Here is a 14,920-nt window from a genome sequence, read left to right on the forward strand (position 1 = left end):
ATCTAGGCTGGGTTAACCTCTGCGAATGCCCATGAGAAATTTGCATGACGGAGTTACTAGAAATGTGGAGGGACACCCTGAATGTGGGTGGTATCACTCTTTGGGAGTAGGTTCTGGATGGTGTGCAAAGGGAAAAATGAGCTAAGCACCAGGCTTCACTGCTCTCTACTTTCTGATGGTCGATGAAGTGTGACCTTACTCCCACCACCAGCGGTTCCCTGCCAAGGTGGATCATACTCTCAAATCGTTAGACAAAATAAACCCTCCATGCCCTTAACTTGCTTTTGTCAGGTATTTTATTGTAGTAGCAGGGAAAGCAATAATACAGATGGGGAGCTAAATGTTTCCATAATTTTCCCCAGAAACTCTCGGGATCATTACTGTTCTGGAATGATCTAAAAAATCACTTACACCTGTGACCACAAACTGTTTCATGTTTTTGTTAAAAAGTTTATCTGATGGTTTCATTTTAGTTCAGGAGAGCCATTTTCTTCTCTGCTTTATTTTAGGACTTTGTTTTTCTTTTCTTTTTTTACACAAGAGATGAAATCCTGGCTTTGTTTCATATACAGTGAGTAGTTGAAATGGTTTCCATTGGACAATACATTTTTGGAAAATTATTTCAAGTAAATAGAAATCAGGCATGCTATTTTAAGTCACAGCACTATTCCTGAAGTATGGTCCTACCTCGTAGTTTTGTACCAGAGACAACACCTCTGATGCTCGTTTTAAAATGTAAATATTTTAGGGGAAGTTGTAGTTCATTAATAGAGGGTAAGTGTTCTTAGGTTCAGTCTGGAGAGAGAGAGAGAGAGAGAGAGAGAGAGAGAGAGAGAGAGAGAGAGAGAGAGAGAGAATGTTTCAGAATAGGCCTCCCAAGAATTTGTATTTTTGAAGACATACCCGAAGAATTCACTAATAAAACTAAAGATCCAGGGTTGAGATTGCTTGGCAGGTAGGGTGCTTGCTGTGTAAGCATGAGAACCAGAGTTCTTATCCTCAACACCCAAGTAAAAGAGGCTGTCATGGTCACCCATCTGTAAGTGCTGTAAGGAGACAGGAGAATTGCGGAGATTCATTGGCCAGCCAGTCTAGCATGGTGGACCTAAGGTTCAAGGAGAGACTCTCAGAAAATAAGATGATCTAAGAAGACACCCAAGACAGATATGCAGCTTTCACAGGCATGTGCGCACACACCCCACCCCCACAAGCACGAGCACGCAAACACCATGTCCACACAAAAGTCAACAGATTAATAATAAGTAACCATTAGTTGTGGGGGGGAGATTTGATATTTAAAAATCCCTGCCCAGGCTCTTGTCTGCCTTATGTTTCTGGACAGAAGAGTAGAGCAGTTTTCAGTTGCATGAATTCAAGATCAAAAACACCTTTTCCCTATCAGATAATCAGGATTGGAGCATGAGGTCTATAGACTGCTTCCCAGTCATCCTTAGCGATTTCAGCTGGGCTTTCACTGAATGGACAGTTGGCAGACTTAAGATCCCTGGGAAGCATGGACAGGGTGATGGCATTCAGGGTTGGGTTGAGCTGGACCTCTCTGTGTGCTGTGCTCGCCCTGATAACTGTTCAGCAGAGCACACCTCTTCTGTGTGCAACCTTGTTTTCTCATTGCTGTGACCAAATGTCCTGCAGAAACAACATAGTAGAGAAAGGGTTTCCCTTGTTCATGGCTTCAGAGGGTTCCTTCTGTGGTTATGGGGCTGACTCTGTGTGGGCAGACATCATGATGGGTGCGGCAGCATGTGGGAGACAGAACTGCTCACCCATGTCAATGTCAAGCAGAGAAGGACTTGGAGAGCAGCCATTTAAAAGCATGTCCCCAGTGACCTGCTCCTGCCAATCAGACCCAGGCTCTAAACATTTCCAGAAACTCCCCAAATAGTGACATTACCCGGAGACTAAGTAGTCAAAGCTAAAGATTTTGCTGTGGGAGGGGAGCATTTCATGTCCACATCATCACACGATGATCCAACAGGCCTCTCCAGATAGTTGGTCCCACAGAGGATGGTCTGTAGTCATTTGAGCCAGCTACTTAAGCTAGTCTGAATGATGAAATGTAATTTCGGGGGGGGGGGGGGGGGTGCCATGGCCTCAGGGGCCTCCAGGAAGTCCTGAGTCTGTAGCTTTTATGAGCAGGATGAATATCCTTATAAAACAGGATCTGGAAGGCATGCTCCTTCCAAGTTGTGCTGTATAACAAGGAGCATCATCCAGTGAGGAATCATGCCTTCCCTAAGCATTAACTCAGCCTACATCTCGACCCTGAACCAGCCTCAGACTAGTGAGCACTGGTTTAGTCAGATTATTTTGAATTTTATTTCATTTTGTGTGCATGGAGTTGGGGACAGGGGTTCCTGTGGAGGTTGGAGGTATTGATGCTTCCCAGCATGTGTGTCCTGGGGATGGAGCTCAGGTTCAGACATGGTAGCAGGTACCTTTCAGGCTTAGTAGCAGGCACCTTCATATGCCAAGCCATCTCACAGGCCCACACTTCACAGGCTTTTGCTGTAGCTGTCTGAACAGACTAGACTAAGATGTTACATGTCTTGATAATGTGAGAACTTGAAACCTTAGTTTTTTAAAAAATATAAAATGGGGCTAATACTAGAACCAGACAGATATGAAATACTGTATGTAAAACATTTAGTACAAAGCTTGCTACGAAATGTTAGGTTTATAGAGCCTGCTATTCTAGAAGCCCAGAGATTTACTGCAATTCCACATCTTCCTTAAGGGGATAGGGAGGGAGCAGGAAGGAAGTGGAAGCAGCTTTACTAATCTCCTCCATTTTTATTTTATGTGTCTGAGTGTTTTTCTTGTGTGTGTATGCACTGTTGTGCACCATCGGTATACAGAACCCCAGAGTGTAGGTGGAGTTTTCTTGTCCCAGCCAACCACCTGCTCCCAAATAACTGGCAGCTGCTTTCCAAATAACTGACTCGAGACTTAATATAAATTATTTTTTTAAATAATTAATTTATTTATTAAAGATTTCTGCCTCCTCCCCGCCACTGCCTCCCATTTCCCTCCCCCTCCCCCCGGTCAAGTCCCCCTGCCCCGAACAAGTCCCCCTCCTCATCAGCCCAAAGAGCAATCAGGGTTCCCTGCCCTGTGGGAAGTCCGAGGACCACCCACCTCCATCCAGGTCTAGTAAGGTGAGCATCCAAACTGCCTAGGCTCCCACAAAGCCAGTACGTGCAGTAGGATCAAAAACCCATTGCCATTGTTCTTGAGTTCTCAGTAGTCCTCATTGTCCGTTATGTTCATACAAATGGATGGAAATAGAAAACACTATCCTGAGTGAGGTAAGCCAGCCCCAAAAAGAGGAACATGGATGTACTCACTCATATTTGGTTTCTAGCCATAAATAAAGGACATTGAGCCTATAATTCGCGATCCTAGAGAAGCTAAATAAGAAGGAGAACCCAAAGAAAAACATATAGGCATCCTCCTGAATATTAATATAAATTATAAATGCCTGTCCAATAGCTCAGGCTTATTTCTAACTAGCTTTTTTGGCTTAACTAATTTCTATTAATCTATGTGCTGCCCCAAGGCTTGCAGCTTTTGCTTCTGTCCCATTTTGTGTGTGTTTCTGACTCATTCTCCATTTGGCTCGCGACTCCTCTGACTTTGCCCTTTTTTATCCCAGCATTCTCTCTGTTTCAGGCTGTCTCATCCAATTTCTCCCTGCTCAGCTATTGGCCAATCAGCTTTTTATTAAAAGTGAGAACAATACATATTTACAGTGTAAATACATATTCGCAATGTATAGAAGGATTATTTCATAGCACCAGGAGAAACCTGGGACTGAAGTTACAGGCAATTGTGAGTCATCATGTGGATGCTGACTATGGAAGCTCTTATGGAAGAACAGCCAGTGCTCTTAACTACTTCTCTAGCCCCATAACTGAGAGATTTGAGGTTAGTTTATTTAAAAGGATATCCAAACCCAATGTTATTTATTAATGTCCACCCATTTCTCACTGTTCTCAGACTGAATGGAATAATGTGAAGTAGCATTTTCAGAGTGAGGTGTGTGAGTAAACCTACTCAAGTCCAAAAAGTGGCTAAATTTACAAATATCTAGGCACATAGGCACACAGGTACACAAACACACACACAGAGACACACAGAGACACACAGAGAGACACACACGCAGATGCACACAGATACAGATACACCACGACACACAGAGACACAGACACATACAGGGAGAGACACACAGACACAGAGAGAGGGCGAAACACATACACACACACACATACACACACAAACATCACCCCACAGACACACAAACAGATGCACACAGATACAGATACACAAGACATACACACAGACACACAGAGACACAGGCACACACACACACACAAACACACACACAAACACCCCCCACAAGCATATGCAAAGATACACATAGACACACACACACAGGAATCACAGTCTTAAGCATGGCCGCCTTCACATTATCAAGTTACTTTAGGCTCTAATAGGAATTTCTGAATTTGTGACATGACCATTAACATTATGGAATGTATTTACCCCCTCCCCTACAATGCCATTTTGTGAATACTATCCCTATAAGATTTTTCTTATGCTTTCCCCTCTTTAGGATTGCATGGGACTCATGACAGGCTAATTACCAGTCCAAGAACCTCTCAGCTATATGCAAGTACCCACTCCCCAAAAAACCAAACATTTAGCTTGAGAGAATGGCCAGAAGCAAGCCTTTATATGATCCAGTTGCACAACACACTTCTGGAGTAAATGACGTATCCTAACTTGGGGTACATCACCAGATTCAAGTCACAGAGGATCCTCTGCCAGTCAATCAAAGTGCGAGTCACTGGAAGATCCCTCCGGAGAATTTTCCTCAGGGCTTCATTTGACAGCTCTTGCAGTTCTTCTAAGACAGCAGCTTGAAACTTATTCTCTTGTTCTTCCACAAGCCTTGCAAAGCTGAGAGCCAACTGGGCTTGATTGACCACCTCCAGGCTTTCCTTCAGATCCTTGGAGATTTCAACATGAAGGTTGACATATCTGAAGTAGTGAGCTTGCACAAAAATCCGTCCAGTTACTTGGGTTAGAAATGGGTTTACCTGGAAGATCCATTTAGACTTCCAAAGACCATTCCAACAATTTCCATTGTCATAGCTGTGGTCTTCGATGCAAGCAATTAAGAATTCCTTGCATTTGACTGTCTTTCTCAGCACATTGCAATTTCCACTTGGGTAGTGATCGTTCACGTAGAGTTTTAAGGCACACAGAACAACAGATCTCAGGTACTCAGTCTCATTCCGAATGATTCCGTGGCTTTGGATATCTCTCAGCTGATTCTGAAGCAGATCAAACCTGAAAGAAAGTTTGCTCTGATAATCAAAGAACCGGAAGTCACCCATCACATTGTGGTGAGACAGGAGCACTGGGTTGCCATCGATGCAGAGTGGCACACAGTATTTTTGGCAGTGCTGATGGCCAGCACACTCACCCTGATGGTGCATGAGCTTCTCATCGCGGATAAGCAAACAGAGATCATCAAAGGCGTTCACAAACTCCCCAGGAGGAGCCTGGACTAAGAGTCTGCGGATGACTTTTTCTTTCTCTTTCCTACTCAAGACACAGAGTGACATGTCTAATTGCAGCAGAAGCAGAGCTTCTGAAACAAGTGGTGTTCACAGGGTGGGAAAGCGACCCATGGGACACCTTGCCCCTTCAAGGTGTTAATCATTTAAGCCTAAGATCAGTATGTGTGAGCAAGAAGATGGGCACTCCGTCAAGCACTGTGTCTCCTGGTGAAGTCACAGAGAAGCATGAACCTTCAAATGATGTCACAATGCGTGCTCAGAACCGAAGAAGAAAATGAGAGCCACCTGACACCGTGTCGCCCAGTCCACCAGCTATACCAACTGTGAAGGTTTTAAGAACTTGCTTCCGGAGGAGTCTTCTTCGCAAGTGGTGTGTCTTTTTTTACATCCATGATATGTTGTGGGTGGTCTGGAGAAGTTGCCTGGGGTTTATAGTTGATGCTGGACAGTGTCTTGTCTCTTCAGCTGTCCTAGGGCACTGATTTCCCCTCAGGTCCTTAGCACAGCTGCCCCACCCCTCTGGGTGAACATTGTGATGAAAGGTTTGAGGGATTAGTAACAAACCAGGAGAAGTAAAATGAGATAGGAGGGTTGAGAGATGACTCAGCCAGTAAAGCTGCTTATTACCAAGCTTGACAACCAGAGTTTGAACCCCACACCCACCCTGGTGGAAGGAGAGAAAAGAGTCCTACAAGTTGTCCTCTGATCTCAACACATGCGCTATGGAAAGTGCACACACACACACACACACACACACACACACACACACGTTAAAATAGAAACAAATGGAGTTTGTTGAAAATGCCAGTGGGATTGAAAGTTCTCAGAACATAAGAAGCCAGACATTTTACGCAGGGATCACATCTTTCATGTTTTGTTTTCTCTTTGTTTTTCCCCTTTGTGTGTGTGTTTTCCCTAGAAAAGCTGCAGCAGTGAGAACAGTTGATGACTATCATAGAGAGGAGGAACTACTTCTTAGATCAACTGACAACACCTTAGGCGGAGAGACCTCTATGGGAGGACACGTGACATAGATCATGAAAACATGGAAACGCGACATCACGACCATGCAGAAGCAAAATATCCATCCAGATCTCTCTGACCCATTCCTGCTCTTGCTCTCCATTCTGCGTGTTCATGTGGCCTTCAGTCTTTTCAGAGTTCTGAATTCAAGCATCTACTATTTGAATATGAACTTTCTGCCTATTTCTACAGTTCAGAGCTTTTCTGAGTTTCTGTAGATTCTTGTATTATTGTTACTGCTATAAGAAAATGCACTTTTTCATATTGAGTCAGAGTCATTAAGTTTGAGAGTTGTTAGTTTTTTTTGGGGGGGGGGGGATTTTTCGAGACAGGGTTCCTGTCCTGGAACTAGCTCTTGTAGACCAGGCTGGCCTCGAACTCACAGAGATCCGCCTGCCTCTGCCTCCCTAGTGCTGGGATTAAAGGCGTGCGCCACCACCGCCCAGCGAGAGTTGATAGTTTTAACAATTTAAAATTGAGCAGAAAATGGAGCAACTCTCACCTGTAGCTTCCATAACTTTATAGATCACGCTATTACTTCGTTTTAATCTATTTTTTCAAGTTGGAGCATCCTAATTTTTTAACTTAATCTGTATATAGTAAATAGACTTGATTATTTGACTTTCTCTTTTTAAATCAAATATAAATTCATTGTAGCTTCATTTTCTTTTACTGTTTTGTAGTTTCGAGATGAGGTTTTATGTAGCCCAGGGAGCCCAGGCTGATCTCAAATTGGTCACGTAGCCAAAGAGAACCTTGCATTTCTGATTCCTTTGCCCTCACCTTCAAGGTGTTGGAATTACAGGCATGCACCACCACACCTGGTTTATGTGGCACTGGGAATTAAACCCAGGGCCTCAGACATGATTAAGAGAACATACTACTACCTCAACTGTGCCCCCAGACCACATTATGATGTTTGTCATCCTTTCTGAAGGTACTTGAACTAATTTTGAGGCAAGCTTGTACCAGGGCATTTGACTAGTGTAGTAATTAAATCAGTCATAGTCACAATTGAGCACTCCAGCCTATGTTTAATAATGTCTTATGAACTTATTTAATGCTCTGTCTTCTATAAGATTGTCATTTTGCTCATCTTTCCAGATGAGGGCGGTCAGGTGGGTGGGAGAATGTTGGAGTCCAGGAGATTTCAGGATCAGACTTCCAGGCAAATAAGATGTAATAACTGTATAGTGAATTACCCAAGTGCTAGCTTTATGTCTTGGGTTTTGTATGAAAAATACATTGTCCTGCATTTTAACTAGTATCTGTCTTTTTATGTCTTTTATACCTGTACTGTAATTGGTAACAATATTATTTGGTTCTGAATAGTGTTTATTTGCTACTGTCTGAGCACAGGACAGACAATTTGTTAAAACTGAATACAGATTATTTCTTAAAGAGTTTTAAAGCCTCAGTAAGTGACTTACTTTGAGAATTTCCTTAACGTCCTCTGCTTCATACATGGTTTTTGTCCAAGATCCAGGAAGAATTTAGAGGTGGAAAAATCGGCGTTGAAAATACTCACAAGTTGCTTGAAAAATTTGATATTCATTGCAACTTTGCTCACGTGAAACAAATTTTTAAGGTGAGATGATTCCCTCTCCCTGTCTGCTCCAATCTAGGAGGGATTTGCTACAGTGTAAGTAGACATTAGTAGATATGTGGGTGCTTCTTTAGGAAATACATACGGGGCTGGAGAGATGGCTCACTGGTTAAATACACTTACTGTTCTTTTTTTGTGCTATTTTACTTTTTTTATTCATTTATTAAAGATTTCTGTCTCTTCCCCACCACTGCCTCCCATTTCCCTCCCCCTCCCCCAACCAAGCCCCCCTCCCTCGTCAGCCCAAAGAGCAATCAGGGTTCCCTGCCCTGTGGGAAGTCCAAGGACCACCCACCTCCATCCAGGTCTAGTAAGGTGAGCAACCAAACTGCCTAGGCTCCCACTGTTCTTGTAAAGGACCTGTGTTCAGGTCCCAGCATGCACATGGTACCTCACTCTAGTTCCACTCACGTGCCTTTAAGTTTGTGGCACACATACACACACTCAGGTACATAAATAAGTGTTTAAATATACATGTGGAAAATCAGTATCTTAGGAACAGAATACAGACATGGCTACTAAGTTTTGAAATGATACCAGGACATTGGCTTGAAATTTACTGAGTGCATAGAAACTGTCACACCAGATCCAGGAAAAAGATCAACATTAGGACGACTGAACTAGGATTAAATATAAAAAGTCAATGGTAGTGGCTTTTTGCTTGCTTTTTTTGTTTTGTTTTGTTTTGTTTTTGACATAGAAGAAAAAAAGCTAGAAGGAACACAATACTAAAGATTGGCAAAAATGCTGCTTGTGGAAGTGTCTCTAATCTTATTTGGGAGCCTGAGGAAGGAAGATCAACAGTTCAGTTTTTTAGTGAGTTTGGTCCTAGTCTGAACTATATAAGATCTGCTTTAAGAAAAGAAAAAAATAATAGACAATAATTACAGTAATTAATTAAATAGTTGGCAAATCCTTAGCAAGACAGGAAGAAAAAGAGAGAAGGCAGAAATGAGTAGATTTTTAAACAAAAGAGGAGACATTACAACTGGCCCCACAGAAATAAAGAGCACCATGAGGGAACCACCACATAGCCGCAGATTGACTAGATTATAGAAAATGGAAAAATACCTAAATTCACACAGCCTACAAAATCTGAATCAAAAGGAATTAGAAAACTTGAATAGATCAACAGTAAGAAACAAAACAAAACAAGATCCCTAGTCATTAATAACGTGAAATAGTCAACAAAGAAAAGTCCAGCCAAATGACTTTGTAGGTGAAGATTTCAAAGAGATCAAGACGCATCCCTTTTTAACTGAAGAGGAAATGATTTTAATGCTATTTTATAAATACAGAAAAATCATGGTATGGAAGCTGAACATGGATATCACAAGACATGTTTGATGAACACAAATTCAGAATTTCTCAGCAAAATATTAGCAAGCCAAATTTAATAACCCTGAAGAAGGAGTCTATGTCATGACCAGATGGAATTTTCTTCTTACATGCAAGGATGGTTCAATATACAGAATCTACTCTCTTTAACAAAATGAAGGATAAAATAAAATTACCTGATTGCCTTATAAAAATGAACACTTTTCCAATCCAAAAATAACTCTTAGAGCTGGAGAGATAATTTAGTATGAAAGGCACTTGACCCGAGGACCTGATTTTGGATCATTAACACTTTTGCAAAAATCCAGAAACGGTAGTACAAGCTTGAAATCCCAACACTGGGGATGTAGGGACAGGAAGATCCCTGAGGCTACCTGACTAGTCAGTCAGTGAGCTCCCATTTTCATGACGAGTTCCTATCTAAAAACAATGTGGAGAAGTGACTAAGAAAGACACCTATTTCTGAACTTTGCCTACAAGCACACATATGTATATGGGTACCCACATGTGTACCTACACACTCATATCCATATGACCATGCACACATCCGTGCACACACACAGTTGTCAAGGAAAGAAATGTTCTCAAGACAGCAAAGTCCATAAATGAAAAACCAACATACATAGTGATAAAAACAGAAAACCAGAAACAAAAGACACAAAAATGAAACCAAAACAAAAATCTAAACAAAGAAGAAAGTTCTCAAGCTGATTTTCCTTTGTGAGCTGGAACAAACAAAGGTTCCCATCTCAACTCATCTACATTAAAACTCTAAGACATGCCAGCCACGGAAGCTAGTTAAGACAAAGAAAGAAAGCATGTTTAAGTTGGAATGACAGAAGTAAAATGATCTCTAGTCGTCACAGATGATCTTATGTGGAAAAAACATGAAGGACTCTGTCAAAAAAAATCTATCAGCATGAAAAAATTCAGCAAATTGGCAGGACACAGCATCGGGACAGCATCGGGTACAAAAATCATTGCCTTTCTACTCACCAGCAGTGAATCAAGCCAGAATAAACCAAGAAAACAGTTTCATTTCTATTAATATCAAAATGAATAATGTACCTAAGAATTAATTTATCTCAGGAGATAAAACACTTGTTCAAGATGAACAAAAGAAAATTTAAAATATAGAAATAAATTGAAACATTTTATGTTGATGTGTTCATTTTGACAAAGGCAATCTACAGATTCAGTGCAGTTTTTGTCTCTCTCCCCCGCTCCAAATAGTGAGGAAAAAAAAGCTTCCAATTCTAATTGGACTAAAGAAGACCTTCCTTGTATAACCAACATATCTTGAGAAAGACCAAAGCTGCAGCATAGGTGTGCAAGAAAATGAAACAAGAGGGAGATCCCTGAGATAAACTGTTCTTACACTGTCTGTGGTCTTCGGGGGAGATGCTAAGCACACTCAGTGGCTTAGGAGAGTCTCCTCATTGAGCAGCAGAGAGAAGACTGGATATCCATATGCAAAATCTTAGACCCGACTCTCAGGTTGCACACCAAGTCCATCAGAAACACATCAAAGATGTAAATGTCAGACTCCAAACTAGAAAACTCCTGGAAGACACTCTAGGGCAAAATCCGCTTGACATCAGTATTTATACTGGTTACTCGAACAAAAAACAGGGAATGAAGACAAAGAAGAAGATGAAAATACACTCAGTTAATGGCTTTGGTATAACGAAGGGAGTGGAAAACCAAGAAAGCAACCTTCAGAGTGAGAGGAAGTAGGTGTGGACTATGTGTTCGCTAAGGGGTTAATATCTAAAACACACAAAGAAGTTACAAATCACAGTAGAGGACAAAGGTAGTGACACTTAAAAATAAACAAAAGGGGCATATGGACATTATTGTAAAAATATGCAAATAGTCAACAAGTATCTGAAAAGTGCCTAACACCACTAGCCATGTGGAAGTGTAGAGCAAACCACGGGAGACGTCACCCACAGCTGGTGGAATGGAATATGCATGTATGATAACAAGAGTTTGTACAGACATAAAGAAAAAGATATCCTGCACACTCTTCATGGGCAGGCAAATCATTGCAGCCATTGGAAAGATATCATGGAGAGGACCCCAAAACTGAAACAGAACCACTGTGTGACACACCTCCATTCCCAAGAAGACTGTAGAAAAACTCCAGTGTTTGCCCTGAATGCCCATGCTTACTGCAGTGTATCTTTATAGCCAAGACATTGGAAGCAGCTGAAGTGTTCACCAATGTAATAATGGGTAAAGAAAACATGGCATATCCACAATGTGGGATGATTCTCCCTGAGAAAACAAAGGCTTCTTCCTACTCACAATAACACGAATAACTCCAAAGAGGAACTAGGTGTAAGAAGTGAGACAAAGGGATAAAATATTTTATAATAGCACTGAGGTGAGGGATCTGAGATTCTCAAATTCCTAGGAGGAAAGGACAGAGTGGTGGTTGGGAGGGACCAATGTGGTAGGCAGCTGGCTAGTATTAGTCAAAGGGTACAGACAGCTTCAGTCTACAATGGGAAAAGATCCTTGTGGTGTACTTTCAGAAGAATGCCTGTGGTATGGGAAATTGAATTGTAGCCATAGAATTTTATGAGTAGATCTTATGTTGACTGTTCTTATTACTCTCTTTCTCTGTCTCCTGTCTGTCTTTCTCTCTCTCAAACACACACGCAGCATAAGAACAGTTTTGAACGGGATGGACATGCATATGATGTTCAGCATATTCTATTAGTTTTATAGGTATCTCCTATTCTTTAAGTTGATATTTTAAGTGTGTCAATTTTTTAAAATGTTTACACTTATGTGTGTGTGCAAACAAATATGTGTGCACACATGTGCCACAGTGTGCATGTAGAGATCACAACACAGCCTTGAGGGTCACTTTTCTTCTACTATAAGGTTCTAGGGGTTGAACTTAGGTTGTGAGACTTGGTGGCAAGCTCCTTTACTCACTGGCTCTAAGAATAGGAAAGTAAAATTTTCCTTTGTCATTTATGGCCCAGAACTGTAAGTTAGAGAATGAGTAACCTGAAGAAATATTCTTAGTTCACTTGTTCCAAGGGAGAAATTCTACTGAGATTTTGCTTAAAGAACTAGCAAGAAGGATTCCGACTTGATTTCGTCAGTCAGCAGTAGGGGGCAGAGGGGACAATCCTGAATAGAACAAGACCAAGCTTCAGTTGAACTTTGTCCTAGAAAGCGGACTTTTATTTATTTATTTGAGAATTAGGCAAAAAACCCAAAAGCCAGCTTGGCTAATTTAGATAGATAGGGTTACTGAACTTCTAGACACTTTTGTTTTGAAGGTGAGGAACCAGTTCATGTCTAAATCCACATTTGAGGAACATGAAAAGTTTTCCCCACACAAGATTTACACACAAAGGGATTTCTAGCTAATAGATCTTTTAATAGGGAGAAAATCATGTTCTTCCTGGTTTAACGGACTTCACATGCAATACATGTGGAGACAGCACTGTGTTAAAATATCAAATGTGTGCTGATGTAAACGCTATCCGTACATCCTTACATTTGGAATCTCTTTCAGACACAGATGATCTGAACCAGGACTAAGTAAAGCACATGCTACATCCAATGCACTTTATAGAATGTTTAACAGTTGTCAAAGTATGGAAATGGGTCTCTGGAAAATTTTATTGCTCAGACATGGGCAGGTCTACATGTTTATTTTGTTAGGCAAAATATTTTTGGTGTGACTATGACAACAATGTTCACAAAAATTAGAGCAGAGGGAACCAGTGGAGATGTCTCATGGGTGAAGGCACTTACTGTCAAGTCTGTTGACTTGAGATCTCCTCCCGAAACCCTCGTGGTGGGAAGTGAGAACTGATACCTGCAAGTGTCCTCTGACCTTCACTTGCTGTGATACATACCCACCCATATAAATATACGAATGCAACTAGAGACAGAATATGTTTGCTTTTATTGGTTAATAAATAAAGCTGTTTTGGCCAGTGGCTTAGCAGAATAGAACAAGGTGGGAATTTCAAGCAAATAGAGGAGGAAAGAAGGCGGAGTCAGGAGAAAGCCATGAGGCCGCTGGAGGAGACAGATACCAGAACTTTGCCCGGTAAGACACAGCCACATGGTAATACATAGATTAATAAAAATGCATTAATTTAAGATAAAAGAACTATCTTAAAAGAGACTTAGGCTATTGGCCAAACAGTATTGCAAATAATATAGTTTCAGTGTGATTATTTTGGGTCTGGGCAGCAGAAATGGACGAGCAGCCTCTGCCAACAGAAACTGCTTAGAATACATTTTAAAAACCTTTAAAAAATGATCCCATCACCTTGAGAACTTTAGAAACATTAGTGATGACTGTGGTAAACTCACTGTGAAAGCAATTCTCGGCCTTCTGCTTCTTCATCATGTTAGGCTAAATTGCTAGTCAAAAGCTGATTGAATAAAAAGGTAAGGGATGTGTACTGGCTGAGTGAATTTTGTGTATCTCTTTAATCAGCTTGAGCATTCAAGTCTTTTAGGCATATGCATGTATGTATTGTATGCATGCATACATGTATTCATGTTTGCATGTGGGGGCATCTATGGAGCAGTCAGAGGTTGACATTGGGCATCTTCTTGATTATTCATCTATTTATTTACCAAGGGTGCATCCCCCACTGAACCTGAGCTTGCAGATTCTATGAAGTTAACTAATCAGCCTGTCTCAGCTTCCTAAGGATTGGGATTACAAGTAGGCTGTCACGCCATCCCAGGTTGCTCGGTGGGTGCTGGCCCTCTGAGTCCCTGTTCTCATACTTTCACGGCAAATGCTTTGTCTATTGAGCCATATATCCAGTTTAGAGCATCCAACTCTCCTTGAAATCTAGTTATTAAATTTTCATTTCTACATATACTTTCTTTGAATTCAATCTAATGAAACAAAGATGACTTGGGTGACTAAAATATGGCAGTGTCTCCAAGTATAGAGATTTTAGGCTTAGCTACTACTTTTGCAAACCAAAACTTTTCTAAACAAATTCCCTAGTCTGTGAAATGGAGATATTAATTCCATCAGATTGTTCTAGTCATAAATAAAATATTATTTATGAATATACCTTGTACATGAACAAAATATAGCCTTACTAAGCAGTGAATAAGGTTGCATTAGAAATAACTTAAAATACATTGATTTCCTAAGGAGCTGACATAGATTATGGCATAAATTTACTTTCTCACAAAAAATATAAGTTTATGATCTTGGCAATGTATCTGAAGTACTTTCTACAGGTTGAATTATGGAGAAACGGCTTGAACAGCAATCCATTAAACTTTTATTTATTTATTTATTTATTTATTTATTAAAGATTTCTGTCTCTTCCCCACC

General features: G+C 40.9%; 2 protein-coding genes across 2 annotated transcripts in view; one reads left to right on the forward strand and one right to left on the reverse strand.

Moving 5' to 3' along the window:
• Window positions 1-4,751: 4,751 nt before the first annotated feature.
• On the reverse strand, window positions 4,752-5,651 carry Capza3 (capping actin protein of muscle Z-line subunit alpha 3). Its single transcript, XM_050135214.1, has one exon. It carries the CDS (start codon window positions 5,649-5,651, stop codon window positions 4,752-4,754), a length of 900 nt encoding a protein of 299 aa, XP_049991171.1.
• A 1,000-nt stretch (window positions 5,652-6,651) lies between these two features.
• Plcz1 (phospholipase C zeta 1) overlaps window positions 6,652-14,920 on the forward strand; it is a 53,922-nt gene continuing 45,653 nt past the window's right edge. Inside the window, exons 1-2 of the mRNA XM_050135200.1 lie at window positions 6,652-6,686; window positions 8,094-8,217. Of these exons, the coding sequence (XP_049991157.1) occupies window positions 6,652-6,686; window positions 8,094-8,217 (159 nt within the window). The remainder of the gene's footprint in view (window positions 6,687-8,093; window positions 8,218-14,920) is intronic.

This window comes from Alexandromys fortis, unplaced genomic scaffold (assembly GCF_014885135.2).
Source record: "Alexandromys fortis isolate MF-2015 unplaced genomic scaffold, M_Fortis_MF-2015_v1.1 scaffold_21, whole genome shotgun sequence".
NCBI lineage: Eukaryota > Metazoa > Chordata > Mammalia > Rodentia > Cricetidae > Alexandromys > Alexandromys fortis.